The 14,274-nt window shown below is 44.5% G+C and overlaps 1 protein-coding gene across 2 annotated transcripts in view; it reads left to right on the top strand.

The window, feature by feature from the left end:
- Positions 1-14,274, top strand: part of RAD50 (RAD50 double strand break repair protein) — a 507,735-nt gene that overhangs the window by 249,904 nt on the left and 243,557 nt on the right. For both annotated transcript variants that reach the window (XM_078653096.1, XM_078653097.1), the window contains exon 15: positions 7,673-7,862. In XM_078653096.1, coding sequence (XP_078509222.1) covers positions 7,673-7,862 — 190 coding nt within the window. The remainder of the gene's footprint in view (positions 1-7,672; positions 7,863-14,274) is intronic.

Genomic DNA, 14,274 nt, shown 5'->3' with positions numbered 1-14,274 from the left:
TTAGTGCTCGCCAGTTAGCATCCATTAAGGCTTCTATTTGTTAATGGAAGATTGGACAGGGCCCTGGGGTATGTCTAGTAGTCTCTAAAGATGTGATAGAACAGCTGAATAGCATTAGCATAGTTCTTGATCCTCACTTATCTAAAGAAGGGGAGCTCTTTGGCAGCAAGAAAATGTTAAATGCTGAGTTAGAGGAGACACCTCTATGACCTAAGAGGTCAGAGTGACAACTGTGGCTGCATATGCACCCATACACATGTGTTCAGGGAGGACCTGGCCTGCCAGTTTGGGCTGGACTATTCCTACTGAAGAAGGGTCAAGACTGACTTGCTTATGACTGGGTCCAAGCTGGGGTGGCATGGTGGGCTAAAGAATGACGAGTTGAAATGCTACCTCGAGTGATTGTCAGTGGTGAGACTTATTGCAAGCATTTCTCCCATCACCTTTTGTTTGTTTCATATGTATCTGTAAATCTCATTCTTGTAGATAAGTAGCCTACCATTTAAAGGCCTATACAGCAGCTTCAACTACATTTGCAGTCTCTTGCATAACAGCAACATTAATAATGGCTGACACTTAAACATCACCTTCAGTGATGTCATAACCTTGCCAGTCTTCCATAACTCCTGATTCTCTGCATCCTTTTCTGAATTATGTACTTCTTCTAGGATAAAATCCTGATTGTTAATCCCACGCCTAGATTCCTTCAAATGATGATTGCCAAATACTAAAAGAACTACCATCTACATATGTATTAAAAAAGAAAACAATTTTTATTGTTGGGTGAAAGTTACTTGCACCGCCAGGCACCCATGAGTAAACTCAAATTAGTACGGTGAATGTAGTAGAGTTTGTAATAAGGCCAACTTTTCCGAAACTACATCAGCTTTTGCTGGGCTACCTGGTGAATAAGAGATCTTCAGTGGAGTTCAAGATTGAGTTCTCCTCAATCTGACATGGGAATCGTCTGCACAGAATTCTTGTATTATAATACTTATATCTGATAGAGACACCTAGCCGCAGATTCCGTAACTTCTAATATCCCCAGGTGTCAGACTAGATCCGGAATTTTTTTGCAGCAACACCTCTGCGCTCCGGGGGACGGCGCCACACAACCCCACCCTGACGCCGTCCACGTACGGGACAGAAGCGAGGTTATATAAGTCCCTCCCGGCACGCTGACGTCCGTTTCCTTCTTTTCGGCATTCAACGTGGATCCGGAGTGAGCGGTTCCTCTGGCCTGTTTTCAGACCCCCTTTTCGATGATTCGCGTCTGGAACACTGTGCGATGCCTTTGGGCATTAAAACTTGTACTTCTTGTTCGTAGCAGATGTCTGCAACGGACCCGCATCTTATTTGTATGTGGTGTCTGGGCGAGCACCACGGCTCTACAGACTGTGACGCCTGCCAACACCCTAAGCAGAAGTCGGATGGATGAAGCTTCTCTCGGCACGGCTGTCTCAGTCGGAGTCATGTCATCCCCTGGCCTCTTCATCGCCGGCGGGTCCCACTTCTTTCCGGTTCCGCCGTCGATCGCCTTTTGGGGCCCGGGGCTGTTGTTCGCCACTGCTGGTGTGCAGAGCCTTGCTTTGAGCACGCCCCGTTCTTCCGGGCAAGCGGCTGCTTGTCCGGAGCCAGGGTTGGCGCCGTACACTCGCCTCCGCTCTGCCTCCGCTTCTTTCTGCGGAGTCAGAGCCTTTCATGGTTGAGGCCGAGTTGGCGCCAGTGCGATGGTGGAGGCTTGCCTCCCCGGCTCCTCCTCTTCTTTTTCTTCGGAAGGGGAGCTTGTCGTGGTTTCGGCGCCGGACGGGGCTGACTCAACGCCAGATGGAATCGAGTCACGCCTGACGAGGCTCGATTAGCCCCCATGTACGTCATTTCAGCGCCCCGTCGACGCCAGGTGGCTAACTCTTCTCCAGAGGCCTCTAGAGAGAGTTTGGCATTGCCCTCACGCTCGGTGACAACTGATGTATACTTGCCTGTGCCACCCGTAGAATTTGTGGAGCCTCCTCAGGAGCCTCCATACCCAGCAGGCTCATCGCCTCCTCGAGAGCCAGCCCATTAGGCTCCTCATTCTTCAATGGGGCTCCCTTCAGTGGGGATTTGGTCGCACCCTCAGTGTCTTGGGAGAGTGAGCTTACAGCCCTCCCCTACTGATGAGCTGCTGTCCCCTCCACGGAGGGCTACCGAAGCTAGTGCAGCTTTTCTGAGAGTGGTCTCCTTGGCCACTCACATTTTGAACATGCAACCCCCTTCAGCCCCCTTGTCTGTGGACCATCTGCTAGAGGTCCTTCACCGTGGGTCCGGGAATGTGGAGCCGCTTCCACCCTTTGAAGCTTCCCTTTATGATGCCCTATTGGGTACCTGGGTTTGGCCTTCTTCAGGTGATCCGGTAGCTCGTTCAGTTTTGCACCGCCACCGTCCTGCTCAACATTATCCTGTTTACCTTTTTATGCACCCTGATGTGCAGAGGTTTGTTTTGGAAACTGCCTTCCCTGCCCCGACTGATGTTTCCTCCCTCCCAGGAATCCAGATGACTTGAGTCATGGGGTCGGAACATCTTTGCCTCCATTAGTGCTGCCCTACGGTCCTTAAATATGGTGGGTGTTTTGGCTCGGGCTACCTCTGCCCTGTGGGACTCTGCAGAGTCCTTGCTTTCTGCCACCTCTGAAGGCGCTTGTGTCGACCTCCTTCATCTCCTTAGGGATGGCCGTCACCGTGCCGAATTCACTATCCGCTCGGCCTTGGATACTGCGGATTCTTTAGGCTAGGCTATGGCTGGTTCTATTGCCTTAAGGCGTCATGCTTGGTTAAGAGATAACGTCTTCCCTGAAAATATCCGGGAGCGACTGGTTGATTTACCCTTTGATGGGGTTTTTCTGTTTGATGCTCACACCGAATCGGCGGTTCACCGCCTCCTTGCGGGCTTTCGCCCTCCCAGTTAGGCCTGTCTTCCGTGGTGGTGACTTTTCATTTAGCATTCTTTGGATGCATTCTGTGTTTTAGATGGGCAGTTAACCTTAAGTCTTCTTTTTGTATGGTCAAGGGTGATAACTCTTTTATTGGCATCCCTTGGATGCATTTTGCTTTGAGCTGGAGTTGGACTGTTTTGGCAGTATTCCACAGGTTGCTGTGTCTGGTCCTCTATTTGTGGCTTCCCTAAGAGGTGTTCCCCGTTGTTTGGGGTATACATACACCATGTGGGGTACTTGTATATTATTATACAGCTCTGCTTATCTCACCTGGGCCTAGTGATCCTGTGGGCTCCAGGCATCACCTGGTGCTGTTATATTCAGTTTTACAGTGTACACTGTTTTCTCCTGGCACCATCTTCTGTACACAATGGGTTGTTCTGCCTTTTGCTTATTACACCTCCATATGGGGGTTTCATGGTGCTTCTCCTCTTCTATGTGGTTACCGCCTGTCATTATTTATATATATATATATATATATATATATATATATATATATATATATATATATATAGTTCACTCCACAATGCGTAGCAAAGCCACGCCAACTGCACTCGCCTCGAGAAACCAGGGATCACACTTCAAACCATAATGCGCTTTTCCAAATGTATTTAATCATTCCATTGCAGCATCGTGATACAAACACGGAAAACAACCCAACGCGTTTCGGCGAGGAAACTCGCCTTGGTCACGGGTGGTTTCAAAAAACAGTGAACAAACAATAAATAAAGTTTCACGTGAGTGTGTAGCAAAAATAAACAAAGGACTCAAAGCCTCAATGTGTCGGCCATCTTGGAGTGTAGTACGCTTATATACATTGAATGGCCAATTCAGTGCATCTAACCAATACATTTTGTACAATTTAACCGTGCTAATATGTACAGTGTGTTCATTAATTCAAAGGAACAGTTGCCACTGCATGCAAAATTATACATTTTTCTGAAAACATCACATTCGTATAATTTTGAGGCTTTGAGTCCTTTGTTTATTTTTGCTACCCACTCACGTGAAACTTTATTTATTGTTTGTTCACTGTTTTTTGAAACCACCCGTGACCAAGGCGAGTTTCCTCGCCGAAACGCGTTGGGTTGTTTTCCGTGTTTGTATCACGATGCTGCAATGGAATGATTAAATACATTTGGAAAAGCGCATTATGGTTTGAAGTGTGATCCCTGGTTTCTCGAGGCGAGTGCAGTTGGCGTGACTTTGCTACGCATTGTGGAGTGAAATATTGACACAGGGTTACCTTTGCCCCTGATCTGCACCGCAGTCTTGGTGTCCTGGCGTTGCGGAGGATGTGGACCTGAGAAATAAATATATATATATATATATATATATATATATATATATATATATATATATATATATATATATATATATATATATATATATATATATATATATATATATATATATATATATATATATATATATATATATATATATATATATATATATATATATATATATATATATATATATATATATATATATATATATATATATATATATATATATATATATATATATATATATATATATATATATATATATATATATATATATATATATATATATATATATATATATATATATATATATATATATATATATATATATATATATATATATATATATATATATATATATATATATATATATATATATATATATATATATATATATATATATATATATATATATATATATATATATATATATATATATATATATATATATATATATATATATATATATATATATATTCCTGAGCTCCGCCAATCGTCCTTGAAAGGAAAAAACGGAACGGACCACGGTAATGTGCTTTATTTTAATTTTATTTTTCCAGGATGCAAAATCTCGCCATTACGCGTTTCAGCCCACCACAGGCCTTGATCACATGACATGGGATACGTTTCAGTGCCGTTATTTAAAGTGAAAGGTGCTCTTAATTTGCATCATATTGGCATAGACCTAGAAAACATTATTGCTGTCCTAAGACTTTTTTAAGTACAACCTTTTTAAATGCTAAAAACTGAGTTTTGTATGGATGCCGCTTGACGTGAGTATTCCTCTTCCTAAGTCGTCACCTCTCTTCGAGGCTGTAAGGTCTGGAGCAATGTCTCCAGGTGTTGGGGAGCTTGTCAGTGTGTTTGCGAGAATGCCCATCCCTCTTTGCTTGCGCTTACTGGGGTGGTTTTCCAATTTTTCAACTGCTCCCTTTTACAAGTGTTCAGACACTGACCTTATCTCTTTCTGGACGCCGGTTACTTCCTCCAGTTAGAGGTTTGGTCTCGGATTCTGAGACTCTTCTCACGTTTTAATGCCTTGGTGCTTTTTGTGGCCACTTCCTTCGCAGGTGCCTCTTTCCTAGGTATCACCCTACTATTCTATAAGCTAGGCCTGCGGGACAGCTCTTCTGCTGGCTGTTGTCCTTGGTCTACTCCTTGCAGATCTATATTCATGGGTTGATTTTCTCTTTGGCCTTCCTGCCGCCCGGCCAGACAGTCTTCTGCTTTCTTTGACTATACCACCTTGAGGTCTCTGTGGCAGTTGCCTGCTGCATGTTTCTGTGGTGCCCTGCTTCAGAGGGCTTTAAGTTGCTGCTGTTCGCCCCTGTTTAGCCCTTGGGCATTGGGTGTGCACTTGGCGTGTTTCTTAACCTGCCCGCTATTCTTAAAGCATTGCTCAGTTTCTACCTCTTGCCCTTTGGGTTCTTGGCAAAAGCTCCTTCAGCCTTCCTTCCATAGGCTGGTCTGGTAGGCTCTGGTTGCATCTCTTCATGTTCTTCTCATCCTTTGGTCGGTGTCCACAGAAATTACCATTAAGCTGTGAGTGGTCCTTCTTCCTCTCGCGCTCTTCTTTGTTCTGGTATATGGCTGGTTCCGTTTCTACCTGTCGCTTTTATGCAGGTATAGTGTTGCGCCATTCCGGCATTTTGGGATGTCTGGCATCCCGTTGTTTCTGCTCTTCCGAGCTGCTTGGGTAGCTGTCTAGGTGTTCCGCCACAGCATCCCCCATTGTCCGTCACTCTGTTGCCGGATCAAAGACTTGGCGCTTTCTGTTCTCTCGCAGACCCACCTCACCTTTGGGGTACGGCTGTGGTATCTATTCTAAGTTAAGGAATCTAGATGTCTCCATCAGATGTACGAATTACTTACCTTCGGTAACTGTGTATCTGGTAGAGACGTTGTTTAGCCGCCGATTCCTTAACGCCCACCCAACCTCACCGTTCTGCGAGGACCTTGCCGAGTGGTGTTCTCCACTGGCCTCTTTCGGTTGCCTTTGGTTTTTCTCTCAAGGGAGTTCAGATTGTTGCACCCCTCTGAGTATTTCCATATACAGTTAACTTCTGCTGAGGGGCTTCTTTCCTGTGATATGGTGCCTTTTAATTCACCTTCACTAAGAGATTATTTTTCCTCTCCAGTTACCTTACCCTCCTTCCGCCTTCTCTATTGACTCAGGGTCCTGGTCTCCTCCTGGGTCGTCCTCTTTGGGGATCGGCTGTGCTCTGTTTCATACCTCCCTTTTTATAGGGGAAGGGGCAGTCTTTTCATACCTTCCTGCAATGGACTGTTGTTCTTTCTGTGCTCCGTTCTTACTGGACGGCACAGTTCTAAATGGTAATAACAGTCTATTTCTGTCTGTTAAGATGCTCTTCATTTGTTGTACTTGGGAAAGGGTCTTCGCTTCCTTCGCGGGGCTCTTTCTCACAGCTTTCACTTATATGTATGCAGTGTCTGCTTCTGTCTTTTACAATGGTGCCTTGCACCATCCTCTTCTTTGTACACAGATTTTTCATCCCAGCACACTGTTCCCATACTTTCACAGTTTTTTGTTGGTGGCTCCACGTTGTGCAGCGGAAAAGTTTCTCATAAGAAAACTGAATTAAGCGCCGGGAGGGGCTTATATGACCTCGCTGACATCACGTACGGACAACATCAGGGCGGGGTTGTGTGGCGCCATCCCCCGGCGCACAGAGGTGCTGCTGCTGCAAAAAATTCCGGATGCAAGGGTGCGGCTAGACAATGTCGCTACCAGATACACCATTACCGAAGGTAAGTAACTCGTACTTCTATTCAAATGTATCCTTACTTTTTCAATGATACATTGGAGGTTTGTCCGTGTAAACATGTCACCAAGATATGGAGAAGATATTTAAGTATTGCTCACAATATATGTGTCAGAAAATCTAGGCAATGTAAATTCACTGTGCTTTCGATTGCCAACCTTTATTTTTTCTATAAACCATTTGTATATTAAGCCTGTGTGTGAAGTGCAAGGATATTTTGCGTAGTTAACAATCAATCGATATGACCCAATAGATTTTATATAGTTAAGTATAGAAACCTACCATGGTCTTTCCATAATTAAAACCAGTGGTTCATAGCCAATGCTCTAATCCACTGAATTCTTCAAAATTTGAAACTCATCAGTTGAGTACATTAAATATTGCAAATCTATTTATTCCTTTATGTTTTTAGAACTCTAAAAAGCAAAAACAAGGTCAAAATTGGTATCTATCACTGTGGTTGTGGAAGAATCCCCAAATTCATGCAGTGAATCTTAATGACGGATTTTAGACGATTCCTTCATAGGAACGTCTGCATCACTAATTTCATGAGTGAAAAATTGGGGATATTTTTGTACCTTTGCTTTAAGTAATGTTTTCGGGGGATATTTTGTTTTTTTCTATTCAGGGAAACTTTGGTTGAATTACGGGAAAAGGAAATACCAGAGCTCAGAAACAAGTTGCAGAATATAAACCGCGAGATCCAGCGCTTGAAGAATGAGGTGGAAGAGCAGGAAACTCTTCTAGCCACTGTCATGTCGGAGGAAGAGAGTGCTAAGGCGTGTTTACAGGACGTGGCACTGATGGAACGGTACCTGGTGAGTTCAGAAGGAATTCAGCCAACTGCAGTATTGTAATTCTGAAGAGCTTATACCTTAAGGATAGAACATTCATGTGAAATTTCCTTTTTGCTGTTTAACAAAAGGTAAAATGTTTGCCCAAAATACTTTGAAAAGGAAGAGTTTCGGTTGTTAAAGTATGACAAGTATTTAGAAAATCATTACTCCGTACTTAGACTAAAAACAGAAGTCCTCCTTCCTGTTAACTGATGATCCTTGACAGCTCTGCAGACTCGCATTGTTTTCATTCTTAGAGTGCCAAGTCGCATGCACTTCAGTTAAATAGGTATTACTTCTTTTTGACATTTGTGATGTGATGCTTTGAGAGACAGATCAGATCTGAGAAGTGCAGTATAGCAGAATTCTCAGTCTGTTAATAAAGGCAGAAATCAAGGCTAAAATAGAAACACATGCTCGTCTAATGCCATTGGTTTAGAAAATGTCCTCCAGAGTAAAATGATAATTGTGATCTTAATGAGAACACCGAGTATGATACAACATGTCATTTCATTTGTCCTGACGTCACAGAGAATTGTTTACTACATTTGGGTGCCATTTTACATTGTAATCCGCATTTGAAAGCTTTCCATTTAGCATATGTATCTAGAGACCTTATGAACAAGAGCTAAGCAAATTGGATTAGGCACGTACAATTCTGATGGTGAAAGAAGATTGGGATTCTTGTGAATGTTTAAAGACAAATTTCTCTCTCAAATAAACTATGAAAATAAGATTTGGGCATTGAGACTAAAAAAACAATTGTGGCTCCCTAAATCATCAAGATGGCCAGGGTTGTTCTGCTTTTAATAGTCAACATTTGTATGGTATTGATAGACATGGGTATATTTTATTTTGCCTGATAGTAGGTATGGAAAAAAAGTACTCAAAGTTATATGTTGGCCACAGTCAAAGGTAGGGTTACTACCACTGTCTCTGTAAAGTGTTAAAGGTTCATAAAAGACAACTGCAGTTTTATTATCATATATTGCCTGAACAATATGCTTAGGTTCACTAAACAGTGCTAGCCATCATTAACTTTTTTTTGGAATTGTTTATTGAATCCTTTGCACAAAGGTTTCGAATCTACCATTTAATTCAAGTGACTGCTCAACTGTTTTAAAACAAAACTATATATGGATGACATCTTACATTCAGTTGATTCCAAATCTGAACTAAGGAAGGCTAGCTGATTCTAATTAAATTTATGACAATCTCAGTCTAATCAGATAAACAGAAAGGGTCATCTATTTGACTGTTGAATATTTTTTATCTGGTAGATGCTTGGGGTGGAAGGTGACAGAGAGCTACATTTGTGTTTTAAAGACCGCATTATGACACTGATTGCAGAAACAAAATCATTATTAAAATCATTCCAGCATCTTCCAGTTACCTTCATGGATAAAATCAGATCAGTATTCTTGAGATGACAGAAGAGCCAGAAATTAATTTAATTTCAAAGGAACTCTGTTCTGGATACCATGATTCTTCTTTAAAAGGTTAGGACTGATCTATCCTTAACTCTTTTCTTTCCTGCTAAGCCTCCTTTCCAACTGGTGCAGAATGCCCTGCACTCTAATGAGGACTGATAATGACTAGCCATAAAATGCTGCCACCTAAAGATGCGTGAGGGCAAGACTGCCTACTCACCTTTGCATTGTATTTGGGAGTGGCAGGAACAGATATCTCAAAGGTCCCAGATGAAGCCTTTGCAATGTCAAACAAGGTGACATTTGTGATGGTAACCTCTGTACTTGTGACCCCTTTGAGAAGCTCCTATGCATAAAAACCTATTGCCATTTAAAAATTAATTGGACTTGACATTGCTGCTGCTGAACTGTTGCCTAGACTCGAGGTGTCTCACTGAGCTGTCTGGGAGATTTGGGTACTCCCTAACAGTCCAGGGAAGATGTTAACTGGCACCTTCAGAAGGTTGGGGCTTTTCTGACCCCTGAAAAAGACATGGTGTGAGGGGCCGAGATCTCCCAGTTCACCCTGCTCATATAATTTCCAGGCATGCATTAAAAAAGTTGACTGGGACAACATACTAACCTGACCCTTGTTCATAGTCATCAGCTTGTATTCGCTCCTTGACCCAGTGGATCACGCATTGGAATACAGTTTGCTCTTAGAGTTTTCTTGCAGCTTTTTAGACTTCAAACTTTCAACCTTCACAACTCCAATCTGATTTTCAGCATGCTTGTGTTATTTACCTTTTTATGTTTCTCTTGATTTTTCCAAATAATGTGTTTCCTAACTTAAATGTTGTTTGGTCCTGCTTAAACTGAGCAAACATTTATCTGCTTTAGCTATAGCTATGAGGAGTTGAGAAAAGGTTTCTTAGTGACCTACCCAGCTAGTTTCTTATTAAGTTGGTGGAGTACATCACTCCCAAATCAATATTTAAGATTTTCACAGTCATCCTTGTTTTTAAGCAATTTAAGAGATTATTGTGGGGCTTTAAGAAGCCAAGGAAACCAAAGGAGCATTGACTCCTTTATAGATTTTTTTTTAATTGGATGTTCAATACATGAATAATATGAGAGCAAAACATATGAATTGAAAGTTCTATTAGTTCCCCAACCTGTAAATTAAATATCAAATTTACATTTGGGTAATGGTTATCTACTTGCCCGTTGAGGACCATTCCGCAGTATTACACGATATAGAAGTGAAGCTGTGGGCACATCATTTGTGAGAGGGTGTTTTGCCCCTTCAAGATACTGGTGACCTATCTATTTAAATCCTGGAGGTGCTCAAACTGTGCAGAATTAATATTGGAGCTACTAGGTGTGATGCACGCTTGGGGAGCCATGGGACTGAGGTCCTGGTGGTGCATTGATTGCAGATGGTCCATGTGAGGGAGCAAGGCAATTGATATGGGTGAGCCATGTGACACATGGATGGTCCTGGGTCATTGTCGAGGGCTGTTGAAACTGTGGTGGGGTGAGCTAGTGTTGCCATTGCAGGAGTGAGAGGCTTGACTGGGAGCCTCAGGCGTAGGGTTGCTGCGGTCAGGGAGGGGTGGGGGTTAGTGGTCACTCAATCTAGAGAGCAATTTCTCCCAGTCTTGTGCATTGGGTTGGCGGCGCAGGCCTCTGGCCTACATGGCTCATTCCTAGATTCCCATTTTTTATTTATTCCTGGTGATTGAGTGGGAGTCCTACAGTTATTATACATTAGCTATAAGGTCAGCTTTCCATAGAAATATGTAGAAAATAACTACTGTAATATACTCACTCACCTTCTTAGAAAAGACCAAAAGTCCAACCAATTAGGTACAAGCACAATGAACTTCTCTGCCCCAGAGGTTACCATACCTTTTTTACTGTGTAACATGTATTTGAAAGTCTCTTTCAGAGCTGAGCTTAGAGTCCTTTTTTTCTCATTTAAACCAGTCTGATACATGTTTGACATGTTCTATGGACTTCATACAGTTGTTCAGGCTGGCAGGGTGACTGTTTCAGGTTTGTGTCCTAGTGTATGCCAGGTTCTCCCCAATGTTACCTGCTTCTTGTGGCGAGATCTTGCAGAGACGACATGAGGTTTCGCCCCACGCCCACCTTACCCTACCAGAGGTATGACAATAAGCAGGATGAAGATGGGAGTGAGGATGGTAGCTAAAGGGGTCAAGCTGATGCCAGGAGGTAGTGGTGAAAATCCCTCTGTTCTGATAGGCTGTGGGCACCAGCTGGACAGGGAAACAAGGAAACACTTATCACTATAAGTGAACCACTAGCTACCACACATACACAGATACTCATGCGGGAACAACGATTACCTTCTAGGTGGACATCAGCAGGCCTGCTATCATCATGAGATGGAACTGAAAAACTCTTACCAAGACGTTAGTGCTCCTGCGCGAGGAAAGGGAAATCAAGAAGCGCACCTGCGCTGAATAAGGAAAGTCAAGAAGCGTTCCTGCACTATAAATGTACAATAGATCCTTGTACAGAGGCAAGTATAAACTGAGAAGGAAATGCAACCCGGCTACAGGAAAGTCACAGGTTTCAAGCAGTCGCACCAGCGCTGAGAGGCAAGTGAAGGACCAGCGTTGTATCACAAGCAAACACTGTCACGATAACACTCCTTAGAGTACCAACTCTGAAGTATCACATTAGTGCCTGCGATAGCTGCGCTACATATCATACGCAAGCACCTGGTAGCGCTCCAGCACGGGGGAAACAAACCAGAGTGAAGCGCTCCAGCACAGGGGTGAACAAACTAGAGGTAGCGCTCCAGCGCGGGGGTGAACAAACCAGAGATAAGCGCTCCAGCGCTGGGGTAGACCACAGCGTACAAGTTTACCTCCGGGCAAATCCAATTTCCAACAGTGGCAAAACAAATTTGAAGCGCTCAGCCGTGGGAGACCGTCTCTGATAAGCAGAGTCCCCGGAAGCGCTGATGACGCTACTGTGGTTTCCAGTCCGACGACTAGACTGCTAACCGGCAGACCCGGAAGTGAGTAAAATTTGCCTCCCGCAGAGGCAGACTTACGTGCACAGGCAAACGTGATGGGGGTAAGTAAGGAACCAGACGAACATGACAGTGTATTTTGAATCTTTTCCACAAAATGTCAGAATAAAAGAATGCATCATTCCGACCTTGTGCTTCAAATGGCAAAGCAGACTTGCTCACATATTCTCACCATGGTGACTAAATTTACTGTCTCAATTCGAGAGATTAAAGCAAGGCTTGTAAAATGGGTTGACAATAAAGTCGCCTAATGATGTAGCAGCAAAAGAAGAAAGCTACAGAGCAATTATCTTCAAGTGAAGAACCTTCCAATGAGAACATAGTTTTTGTCAGATGGTTGGAACAGCATTTCTTCAACACAAGGGGTGGTTACATGGAACATAGTTTTGCTCTAAGATGAAACACTACATCTTTACATGACCCCACATCAGAGACAGAGTGGTGGCTTCATATAAGCCTCATTTTTCTGAGAGCAATCAGAAGGGAGCTGTAGTTGTTTCTCCCATGTTTAAACAATGCTTCAGTTCTTGTATGTCCGAAAAGACGCAGCACTCCAGGGTAACGTTTTCAGGGGATTTAATCGAACCTCTCAACCAACGCGTTTCAGCTTACATCAGCATTGTTCAAGCTGATGTAAGCTGAAACACTTTGGTTGAGAGGTGCAATTAAATCCCCTGAAAACTTTACCCCCGAGTGCTGTGTCTTTTGTAAAGAAACTGTATTCAGGGCCATGATCCGGCCCCTATGAGATATATATATATTTATTCGACAAGTTTTCAGGAAGATCAGGAGGGAAGCCTGCAAGTTTGAGTCCCTCTGCTCAAGGATTGCCTCGCCAGTAGTGGGTCGCATACCTCCTCCATCTTTCAGAAGCCCCTTGTATTCACCTAGGTGGTCAACATGATCTATTTAGAGAGAAGGCCCAGATTCTCCATCACAATTCAGGCTCTCTCAATTTACCTGCATAGCTCTTTAACAATTTGAAGTTCTCTGAGGAGCCACGCGCTGGCCCAAGATGGCCGCGTGAGTGCTTAGCTCCGCCGACCCCTTTCCCCAGCTCTAGTATCCTGCCTGAAATCCTGCACTTGTGCCCGCAGCTTTGTAGCAGAGGATAAGCGACCCACGTCGCGGTGTTCCTAGGTCATCAGAGGCGTCCGGGGACTGAGCTACGTCGTTGGAAGAAAGGTGGCCTCCCACTTGCCCGGACCGGGACTGAAGTGAACGCTGAGCCCGAGGTGGCAGTGATAAACATCGGGGACGGAAACCAGAAGTTGCCAGTCCGGCCCCGAAACTGCCCAACGGACGGCCAGCGGTGAAGTGGGGCTCTGGCGGGCGGCAGGGGCTGCCGTTTTTCCTGAGAGGCGCCCTATCGAAGCGCCTGGGACGTGGCTGGCCCGGGTCCGGCTGGGAGCCAACGCGAGTGTCGCTCTCTGGCCGGGGGCGCGACAGAGGAATCGGACCGTAGCGCTCGCGGCCTGGAACCGAGGCCAGTGTGCGCGGAGATCACTGTGAGCCCATGTGAAGAGGGGAGAAGACTTTCTAGCGGCGGCCCCGGGACCGCTCGGCAGGCGGAAAGGAGGAGGTGCGGGTCACGGGCAGTTGGTGGGAGCTGACGGTCCCTGTTGGAGAGCCTGAGGACGTGGCTGGCCCGGGCTCCGGCTGGGGGACGAATAGAGTGGTGCGCCCCTGCTGGGGTGTGATGGCAGAGCTGAATTGGGGTGCCCACGACCAGAAACTGAGCCCATAGTGAGCCCCTGTGGAGTGTGGGGGAGGCGTTCTTGCGGCGGCCTGATGGCGGTGCGGGCCAGCTGCCGCCGCCTGAGCCTGAGGACGGACCAGTTGCATATCGCCAGCAAAGGGGGAGCATATACTGTGAACTAGCCGGACTACGCAGAGGATGTGAGCGGGGTCCGATGTG

This window comes from Lissotriton helveticus, chromosome 7, assembly GCF_964261635.1.
Source record: "Lissotriton helveticus chromosome 7, aLisHel1.1, whole genome shotgun sequence".
NCBI lineage: Eukaryota > Metazoa > Chordata > Amphibia > Caudata > Salamandridae > Lissotriton > Lissotriton helveticus.
The sequence above is the reverse complement of the archived record's forward strand: the minus strand, read 5'-3'. Positions and strand labels throughout refer to the sequence as shown.